The sequence below is a fragment of the Eschscholzia californica genome, unplaced genomic scaffold (assembly GCF_041429995.1).
Source record: "Eschscholzia californica isolate CP2 unplaced genomic scaffold, dmEscCali1.0.p SCAF_4, whole genome shotgun sequence".
Taxonomy (NCBI): Eukaryota; Viridiplantae; Streptophyta; class Magnoliopsida; order Ranunculales; family Papaveraceae; genus Eschscholzia; species Eschscholzia californica.
The window spans coordinates 33429646-33440703 of NW_028238461.1; the positions used below are offsets into that span (position 1 = coordinate 33429646).

The 11058-nt window shown below is 34.6% G+C and overlaps 1 protein-coding gene across 2 annotated transcripts; it reads left to right on the plus strand.

Moving 5' to 3' along the window:
- Window positions 1-702: 702 nt before the first annotated feature.
- LOC147544216 (uncharacterized) lies at window positions 703-5770 on the plus strand. Of its 2 annotated transcripts, none has more exons than XM_086633938.1 (6): window positions 703-1333; window positions 1742-2797; window positions 3283-3477; window positions 3580-3734; window positions 4218-4328; window positions 5230-5770. In XM_086633938.1, the coding sequence occupies exons 1-6, from the start codon at window positions 1184-1186 to the stop codon at window positions 5288-5290; spliced, it is 1728 nt and encodes a 575-aa protein (XP_086490064.1). In that variant the 5' UTR covers window positions 703-1183; the 3' UTR covers window positions 5291-5770. The 2 variants fall into 2 exon arrangements, 1 of the variants encoding a protein (XP_086490064.1); XR_015223306.1 differs by having other exon boundaries at window positions 728-1333; window positions 3563-3734.
- Window positions 5771-11058: the final 5288 nt, after the last annotated feature.

Genomic DNA, 11058 nt, shown 5'->3' on the forward strand with positions numbered 1-11058 from the left:
GAAAGTACAATCTCTATATAAGAGAAGTCTAGTCTGTCTTTGTTAACCAGATAAGAGAATATTATCAACCAAGTTTATTATTATTCAAGTTATTAATCAACTTTATTGTTTATCGTTATTTTATCAGTTTTATTTCGTTAGTTTCGTTTATTAACAATGGTGGATTCCATTACTTTTACGCTTCCGCAACAATCTACATCACTATGAATCAAATGTCTTGAAATGTCCATAAAGACATTTTGTTTACCGACAAATGTCCCGAAATGTCTTAAAATATCTTGAAATGTCCACGGAATATTTTGTCTCCGAGTGTCCCGCGATGTCCTAATCCACTACCACCACCTTAGTGTTGCATTGAAGAAGGACTTAAATTAGAGATACTCAATTTAGGCCTATAGAAAAGAAAATCTCAATTGATACTTGACACGTAAAACAACTAATTTTTTTTTTTTTTTGAATTTTACATTGGTGATGCCTTTAGTCTTGCACTGGAGATGTTCTTATGATGATTATTGTAGTCGATATAAAAAAAATCTTTATGACTGCTACAACCCTTAAATTAAAGAACTCGCTTATTATACTAATTAAGATGCGCTTCGGCCACCAGACCCCTACAACTTATGGTGCGCCACGATCGTTTCCTCGACACATCCTCGGTAGGGAAAGGCAAGTAATGGGGGTGGAGGCGTGGAGCAGTTGATTAAGGCAGCTAGTTTGAGTCGGAATTGATTAGGAGAAAACAAGAAACGGATGAGCGCCCCTCACTGAATGTGCGACCCACCAAATAAGACCTACCATATGGTATGTCTAACAATAACATAAACGTTAAGCAGGATGTCTCTTTCCAACGTAGCCCTTAAGATATAAAGTAGAGAGAGAAAGAGGGGAAGAAATCTAATAACAAGAAAACAAAAATAACGAGAGTTTGAAAACGAATTCAAATTTGAGTTCAAATCCAAGTTCCAACCATTCATCTGATCTAAACTTATTTATTTTAGGTTAAAACTCAAAAAACAGAGTTCCTGAAAATCTGGATCAGGCTTCTTTCATTGGGTACAACGATTGAATTTTGTTCTTTAATTGATTGTTACTATTATTCTTCCTTTTTTTCAATTTTATTTATTGTAAGGGATGGATTTGTTATAAAGAACTAGGGTTTCCTTTATTTTCATCTCATCTTTCGATGGGTACGAGCAGTAGCAAAAATCCCGGTTCATCTTCTTCTTCGGCATCGTACACTTGGAGGAATCGATGTATTGGAGGACCTAGAGCGTTTCAGTGTTCTTGTCTTGGTCAATCATCTGGAACATACGAAAATGAAATTGGCCATGAGGTAAGGGCTTCAAAGTTGTAACTTTTCTTCATTTCTTTTGAATTTTTTACTAGGTATTACTTTCTATTGTTCTATTGATAGAAAACAAAGTTAAATAGCTCCAATTTTCGTGTCGAAGTTTCGGTTATGTATATAGTTTATTTCATTTTGTAACCATTCTTATTCTGGAATCTGGGTAGTTTAAGAAGCACAAAGTTAGAGATGCAATGTTGGGTATTTGAACTTTCAGCTTAGTAAGAAATTTGTGTTTAAATTGGGGTTTTTAAATTGTTTATGCACATATTGATACGAAATTTGAGTTGTCCTATTGTTAATTCCATGATTGATTCTCATTCAGTATTCATTCTTCTGTCTGTTATCTCTTGTTATTACTTGTCATCTCCCTTAATATTTTTTTTTAAAAATTAGGTTTCTGATGGGCGTAACAAAGGAGATAAGAGTTTGAGTGTTGATATACCACCATGTACAGAGGAAATTAAAACAGAATCCAATCAAATGAAGCGAGGAAAAGAGGGCAAAATGCATTCTTATGAAGTACCTTCTATCAGTGTCGATGTTGATCTTGACGAACCAGGTCGAGTTAATACTGCTCATAATGACTCTAGATCTGATATCAGCTCCTCTCTAATTGCATCGAGTCGATCGTTGATTCCGTCTGGTCGTTCTCGCTCGCGCTTTAGTTTCTTTCCTGGAAATGTAAGTTTTAGGCTGAGAAGAGCAGCCAGTTTGGGGTCATCAAGTGCTTATTCTCTCTTACCTAATGGTCTCACAGTTTCAAACATTGAAGAAGGCTTTGCTATAAATACTGGTTCCACCAATACTTTAAGCAACGGGAATGGACCTCATCTCGATGCGGGTGTGCCTTCTGTTTCCGACATTAATAGATTGCCTGGATGTCAATACGAAGATACTACTTCCAGCGAATTACAGTTAGAACAGCCGGTTTCTAGGCTTCCGCTTAATCTTCGAGACAATGAAATTACTTCTTCCAGAAATGTGGTCAGAAGTAATGAAAATGTTGGGTTTCCAGCTGATCTAAATGTGCAAATGTCAAGGAATTTGACAGCAATAGAGACCAATGAATCAAGACAGCTAGAAAGACAGGTTAGAGCTCGAGAACCTATTGAAAGGAGTGTGAGTTTTGGCAGGACTCTGAGTGTTGGAAGATTGCGGGACAGGGTTCTACGAAGATCCTTACTTTCTGATGCTTTGGTTGGTCAACTGCAAGAAGACAGGGAAATGAGAGATTCTAGTCAAGATAACATGCAACAGTTTCGGGATGATTTGACAAGATCATCAGATTTAAATGAAAATGTTACACAAGCTTCTTCGATTGAGTTGAACTCTATGTACAGTGGTCAAGAGTATGACTTGGTGAACTTACGATCTAGAGAAACTAGGTATCACGATATTATGGAGCACAGAACAGACTTCTTAGAGAGAAGACGGAGAATAAGATCTCAGGTTGGTATTTTCTATGAATTCACAAATTAGATCTCATGTTTAATAGTTTCTTTGGTTCAGAAAACTTGAGGTAGCAAGTGGCTTGATGGTATTTAGAGCAAAAGTAAAACAAACAACAAATCCTAGTGTATGTGCATGTGCTTGACCTGCCATTTACTATCCCTGTAGGACATGGCTAAAATTGTTCCACTGGAAAATTCCAACGATACTTCAAGAGAAAATTACTAAGAATGCAATCTAAAAAACCATATTAGTCTCAAAAGGTAGTGCTGAAAGAATCTGAATGGCAATCGCTTTCTGGTCATTTCCTAGTGCTACTTTTATTTATTTATTTAACAACACCAAAGTCGTCTATCAAATTACTTACAGTTGTTTTCTTCTTGGCTCCGCGAACAGTTGTACACCTATGCAGTTTCAACTGTACGTCTTTTCTAGATGATTTTGACACAGGCAGCAAGAGTAACCATGTTTATGCTGTAATGCAGGTCCGTGCACTTCAGCGGTTAGGTAGCCGCTTTGAAAATTTGTCTGGACATGAGAGGTCATGTATATCCTCAGGTCAACATAGAATGGGCCGTTGCACATGCCGGACAAGTAACCAGATCACCAATCCAGGTGATGACACAACGGCTAGAGCTAGTATATCAAGAATAGTTATGTTAGCAGAAGCTTTATTTGAGGTAGCGTTTTGTCGTTGTCAAATTTTATTATTTCAATGTTACTATGTTCAGTTTTTAACATACATTAAACGTCATTAAACGTTAGGCATGGTATTTAATTAGGTTCTGGATGAAATTCACCAGCAATCAGTGTTCTTATCCTCTCGTCCTTCTGTATCCTCAATTGGATCCGTTCCGGCACCAAAAGAAGTGGTTGAATCCATGCCCGTGAAGATATATACGAAGCCGGAAAAACATCAGAATGAGGATCCTGCCCAGTAAGTTCTTTTTTCTTCTTTTGTATGAACAAAATGCTAAATACACCAGCTTTTTTCCCTTCACTTCACGGTGACGATGTTGCCTACGAAGATATAATATCTTGCCAGTCCTCAGAAAAATAATTCATGTAGGTTGTTACTTTCAACAACTAACAACCCTTTCTTTTCTATTTTTAATTCCTTTTTCTTTTTGAGTTCGTAAGCCCTTAAGGTTGCTCGGAAAATTATATCGTTCAGAAAGTAATATGCTCTTACTGCTTTTAAAAGACTATATTTACATATTGTTGAGTACACTTTTAACTCCAATACACTTGTTATCCGCTCTTAGCTTTATGTAGACTCTTCTCCAGAACCGGTGTCTTCTGAAATTTGGTATTTCTTCTTCTTTAGGAGATATTTCTCTTGTTCAGGTTAAATATGTATTACTTACAACCAGTGTCGTCATCCTTCGGTTTCATGGTTTGGGTATGGTTTTGTTGGCAGATGCTACATATGTCTCTTGGAGTATGGAGAAGGAGACTGCATGCGGATTTTGCCTTGTCGTCATGAATTTCATCAGATGTGTATAGATAAATGGCTCAAAGAGATTCACAGGTATAACAAAGGGGTCATATTAGTTGCTTCTTAAAACTCTTGATTGATTGACATGTACATAGTCACTACTCACTCGTGACTTTTCCAGAGACTGAAGTTATCCACTAACATAATTAGTTAATTGGTCTGAAATCTTCATTGTACTCTATAAGAACTAATATAACTATTTCAATCTGACCAATGTTTTGTCAATTAATAAGCCGGTAAGTACAAGGATATCGTATTTTTAAAACATAAATCGCAAAATCGTTCAAGCGACATACCAGGCTATTTAGACAATTTTTTTTCAATTTTAGTGCCTATTAAGCGAAATCGAAGCATTTGGTTTAGCTGTTATTTACATTCTTGCCTACATGATTTCCATGTGTACGTATGAGGCTATCTGTTTACATATCTCTTTGTTTTTCTGTATAAATCCAACTAAAATTTGCTTATATTAGTTATGTGCTATAAGTATGAAAAAGATGTTTGTCTTTTCGTTTAGAGATTACCAATATAATGATATTCTTTCAGATTTTCTGAGCTTCCATTTGTTTTCAGTCTGTCAAGTTTCTAGTATTTAGTTGATGGATCCCTCGTTGTTTTAAAGATTCACTTAAGTTTTCTTCAAAAAAAAAGAGATTCACTCGAGTCCAACTTGACTTGCCTTACCCAAGTTACGCGTGGTGAAAGAAACCATAGGACGCTCCTTTGGCTTAGGATTTCACCCAGGATTTAGGTATTACTCGTCCTTGTCTTGGCTTTTACTGCTAAAGTATTTGTAAGATCTCAACATCTGTGTTTAAAACTATTTTAGTCGTTTTCGTTTTCTGAAACTTCGGACTTAACAATGATTATCAAAATATGTTTGGACATTGAGTAAATGACCAGTCATCTTCAATTTCTTTCCCTATTCTTGCAGGGTATGTCCACTTTGTCGTGGTGACGTCTGCAAATCAGACTCTTCTGCGGCACAGAGTTGAGGTGAAAGCTTGATCCATTTTTCACTCCCATGATGCAAGATTCTGGTGAAGTTGTATGCACTTGAAGGCGAAGACCGAAACAATTATTGTTTGCCTAACTTTTCTATCTATTTGGGAAAAGAATTGAAAAATTCTCTTATCTGACGCAGCTGGAAGAAAGTGGAAACACCCAAAGGTTGGTGAATTTGCTCTTGTAGCCAGAAACTGAACTCAGCAGGGTACTTCGAACCCATTAGAAACTCTCTGATCCAAGCTTCTTCTAGTATGGCTTCGAAAACGATGTAGGTAAAAATGTCGGTCAGATTCAAAATCTGAGGGTACTTTGTTGTTGTGTTTACTCGGTGTATCAAGGGGACTTTTGAGCCAGCAGGAATAATTTATCTGACCTCATCCTAACAAGAGGTCAAGATGTTCATATATCTCAGAAGTTGGATTTTGGCCAGTGAAATCAATAATCAAAATTACATCTGATGAGCTAAATCTTGATTTTTCTTTTATTGTTTATTACGACATGATCCACACTCAGGGCGGTAGTCGGCGATGGTGAAAGGAGAGGATGATCTGAAAAGAAGAGTTTAAGGGTCGTCTGCGATGACAGTCTGGCAGCGACCCTCGCCGGCGTGAGGTGGTGAAGTCTGTAGTCGTTGGGGTAACCGAAAATCTTGGATGACCCGAGAAGTTGGACGATGCCCCAAGATTTAGAATAGTAAGCAGAAACTCAGAATATAGTTTTTACTTATACAATCATCTATTCTACTTCAAGAACTTAATTTGGTTCAAACACATGATTATCAAAGGGGAGAGTTGTTTCTTAACCATGTTTCTTGCAGTTTTGACTGATGAGCATTGAGCATAACATGAGTTAATGAACATACCCCTTCGATGAAAATCATCCCTAAAACTCTTTCTGAACATAGAAACTCAAACTTGAAACCTGTTCGAACTTCAAGCCATTAGAATTGACAGTGAGATCATCTTCCTCTTGGATTTCCTAGGAGAGTAGAAAAAAACCAGAAGTTAGAGTTATCCTTGCAAAGTCAGGACTTGCTGTGGAGAACATTTCTTGATGTCAAGTTTTTACAGGAGTGCTCCATACGAATCAGGGTGCCAAAATGTTCTTTATCTGGATTCAATCAAATGTCAAAGATGAAACTTAAAAAATCCATTGTTCAACAAAATTCTTGTACCTTAAGAAACATCATTCTTGTACCTTCAACAGGAATGACTTTTCAGAGAAAAATAGAAAAGATTTGTGCCATCCGTTTCGTGAATTTTTTGTTATTCCGAAATGCAAAATTTTAAATAAAAATTATAGACTTCGTCAAAATTTCTAGGATACGAATTTTAAAGAGAAACACGAACATATCCGATGAGTAAAAGCACTTCTTCCCGCTATGAGAAGCCAAAAAAAAATAGAATTCTATTAGGGTGTGTTTGATATCTCTATAAATAGGTATTTCCACCGTTCAACACGAAGTATAATTCCATGGCTTTAATTCCCTAGGGAATGAAATAGTCCACTTTTAATTTCTTGCCCCCTTAGGAATTAGTTTTTGTGGAAAGTCAAAAATCAAAATCAAAATAAAAATATTTTAATATATTTGAATGCTCCAAACCTAATATTTATCTCCATATATGTTAAAATTGTTATAAATCTTTGATTTATGGTGGATGACCACCACACTTTGTAACTCCCACCACCATAAGTTCTCCACCACTATTATATTCAAGCACCATTGATTACATGTAACTCTTGTATTAGATGTGTATCTCTTCAAAGGCCTATATAAGGAGGTCTCTAGCTAATGCGTGAATGTACCAAACTAATGTATCTAAGTATCAATTTACCAAAGTAGAGAATTCTCTACAAACATATGAATACAAATCAAGTTCTTCTTGTCTTTATCTCTTGGTCTATATTTTCATTATCTTTCTTCTTCTCTACCTCTTTTATTTTTCACAACACGTTATCAGCACGATTCGCTCTACTATGATGTGGTCTTGGGAGGGTGTGTTGTAAAGCAATCCCACATTGGTGGGAGACAGGAGTGTGGTGCTCCTATTAAGAGGTTAAGCACCCTTCCCTAGTGAGGCCTTTTAAAACTGTGAGGCCCAGGTGTGCCAAAGCGGACAATATCACTAGCAGCCCGGAAGGCTGGTCCTCACCATCCTATAACACGTTATCAGCACGAATTGCTCTATGATTAAAGGGAAGAAGAAATTATCAACTCCTTGATCAAGATATAAGCACATAAATGATTGGTAAGTTTGGTCAATTGTTATTGGTAAGTTAAAAGGTATTTGGACATTTCTTTGTTGAATTTACAGACTTTTTATTCTTATTATTGCTAACAATTTATTTTATTGTTGTTGAGACATATTAAATCATATCAGAAGGATATGAGAATTGCATAGATGAAAAGATTAACATTCCAATCAAATATGAATGTTAATGGAATTCATTCGATGGTAAGGTTAATGTAAGTTATATCTTCAAAAATAAATTAGTATTACACTCATAACTAATATTTGGTGTTCTATGAATATATTCTAAGTGCATATTTTGATAAAAAAAATTTTTTTTACAGATATATGACAATCAATAATTTTTTTAGATCTTAAGGATGATAAATTATCTCATATTCAATTTTCCCATCTTATAAGACCTATTAATAAAGATTCTTTCAGGAGGAAATTTTAACCATCCGAGTTTGGTTACAATGAAATTGAATCATCTATTTCTATATGGTATTACCAACCTGAAGTTTGGCAACCAATATGAGTAAGTTAATTATCACCAAAACGGTGAACCCTTGCAAAACAAAATTTGTTTACTCATTCATGAAGAATGAAAAATATTGATATTTCAATATTGGAATTACTTTCCATTGATTATTAAGAGACCACAACTGAACTTGTAAGAAAAATACTTCATCGAGTTCAGATTGAAATGAAGTGGCAAAAATGAACATCTCATTTCACTGTATCAACATACAGTCTGATTAGATTTGAAAAAGTTCTTCACTGTGGAAGACAACCAATTTTTGTGAAATTCTTTTAAGGAAAATACAATATCACACCTTTGGTTGCACTTGTATTGCAATAAAATTTTCATCAAGTTGTGATAATATCTTCTTCCGTGTCTATGGATGACAACGAGTTAAAAATTATTGGAAAATAAAATTTGTTGAATATCTGCTTTCATATTACACCTGAAGTTATAATACACAAAGAAAGTGATGATGGATTGTAATAGAAAAAATCGCATGAAGATGACATCTCATATGTAATCAATTACACCTGAAGTTGTTATTAGAACAAATTGCTCACACCTGAAGTTGTGATTAGGTAACAATTTTGGTCCAACAGATCATATGATATAAAAATAGAAATCAAAATTTGCCTGAAGCAATTGATTTCTCTTTCGTCTATGTTGCATCCTTGAAGTATGTGCACATAAATAAGACGAAAATCTATCGACATTAGGGGGAGGAAGTTCTATATTAAATGTTGTAAAATACTTGATATTGATCGAGTCCCCTCATTTGGAATCAATATACGAAGATTTATACCTCCAAATTTTAATAGTTTTCAGAGCTTAATATTCTCATACACGGATAAAGGTCATGGAAAATGATCAAAGCTAATCAAAGTAGCATATACTCCTAAAGGAATAATTTTATAAAAGAATCCTCCTGAAGAGGCTATAACATTAGAAATGAATATGTGATTCATATTCATAATAAAATTCCTTGAAGAGGATATGTGTAAAAAGAGATATTGGCCTTTTACTTAGGCACATACATGAGATTATTAAATGATGTATGATGTTAAAATTTGAGAAATCAAATAAATCATTTCAGGCGATGTATTTATGAAAATACTAGCTACTGGGAGCATGTTGATCCCGAGTTACTCTAAGTAATTGGTAAAATTTTGACGAGATAGTTCATTATTTTTAGATTTTTCTTACAAAAATTTTTAGGTCTTCAGACATGAAGTCGAAGCACCAACCAAGAGTTACCCTGAAGGTAATGAAGTAGACATATGTTAGAGTTGAATTATAAAGGATTGATAAATCCTATTGTGACTCCTGAAGAGTTCATCAAAGTTTGACAGTAGAGTATTGAAAAAGATTATTCGAGTAAAGAAAATCTTGAAAATGAACATATTCTGAAACACTCAAAGGAAAGCAACTCATATTATCTTAACTTATCATATGTCATGAAAATTCAGGTCCTGAGTACCTAATATAGTACAAACAATACATTACGTGTGTTGTAATGTGGTTTTAGAAAACTACCATCATTCATATATAAAATGTCAATCGCGTTGTACTCTTTTTCCTTCGTTAAGGTTTTGTCCCATTGGGTTTTCCTTGTCAAGGTTTTAATGAGGCAACTGTGCATATTGAAAATTATTTCAATTTTCTAAAAGTTGTAGTCTTTTTCCTTCGTTCAGGTTTTGTCCGATTGGATTTTCCTGACAAGGTTTTGGCGAGACAACTCCATTTTAAGACAAAAGTCATCGAATGATGAATTTAACACCTCTTATGCGTGTCAAGTGGATTGTACAACGAAATGTGATAAGTACATCAATTTCACAAGATGTTATAGTTATCTTACAGATATACATGATACACAAATACGAATCACTAAATAGTGACTTCAATTGATATCCCGGAAGGATTTAACAAACTTCAATTTAAAGTATACATGAACTTTAAGACATTATATAAATGCAACTTGAAATGTCAAATGCTACTCATTACATTTTTGTGTATATATACCAAAAAGAAGCTGATGATAAAAAGTTGAACAATGCCCTCAACCTTCATGAGGGGGAGCAAGTTTATGAAGACACTGTATACTATACTTTCACACTGTACTCTTTTTCCTTCGTTAAGATTTTTTTCTCACTGGGTTTTTTCTAACAAGGTTTTAATGAGGCAGATTATGTGGGCATCAAAGATGAACAGATAGATAGAATTTGTATTCTTTTTCTTTCACTATGGTTTTGTCCCATTGGGTTTTCCTAGTAAGGTTTTAATGAGGCAATATCTGATGTGGTGGACATCCAGGGGGAGTGTTATAAATCTTTTATTTATGGTGGATGACCACCACACTTTGTAACTCCCACCACACTTTGTAACTCCCACCACCATAAGTTCTCCACCACTATTATATTCAAGCACCATTGATTACATGTAACTCTTGTATTAGATGTGTATCTCTTCAAAGGCCTATATAAGGAGGTCTCTAGCTAATGCGTGAATGTACCAAACTAATGTATCTAAGTATCAATTTACCAAAGTAGAGAATTCTCTACAAACATATGAATACAAATCAAGTTCTTCTTGTCTTTATCTCCTGGTCTATATTTTCATTATCTTTCTTCTTCCCTACCTCTTTTATTTTTCACAACAAAAATGATATTTTTACCCATAAAATATAGCAAAACAAACCTTTACATATACATTAAGAAAATGACATTTTTGTCCTTCTTACCTAATGACATGTTTACAAAGTTGTCAAAATAGATGATTGTTTTATGTATTTCTTTTCTCTATACTTGTTGATAAGGAGGTCTCTAGCTAATGCGTGAATGTACCAAACTAATGTATCTAAGTATCAATTTACCAAAGTAGAGAATTCTCTACAAACATATGAATACAAATCAAGTTCTTCTTGTCTTTATCTCTTGGTCTATATTTTCATTATCTTTCTTCTTCCCTACCTCTTTTATTTTTCACAACAAAAATGATATTT

Excerpts from the sequence above, each read along its gene's own strand:
- LOC147544216 (XM_086633938.1), top strand. The coding sequence starts at position 1,184 with ATGGGTACGAGCAGTAGCAAAAATCCCGGTTCATCTTCTTCTTCGGCA. Across the intron at positions 1,334-1,741 it reads AAAATGAAATTGGCCATGAG|GTTTCTGATGGGCGTAACAA; the intron begins GTAAGGGCTTCA and ends TTTAAAAATTAG. Across the intron at positions 3,478-3,579 it reads TAGCAGAAGCTTTATTTGAG|GTTCTGGATGAAATTCACCA; the intron begins GTAGCGTTTTGT and ends GTATTTAATTAG.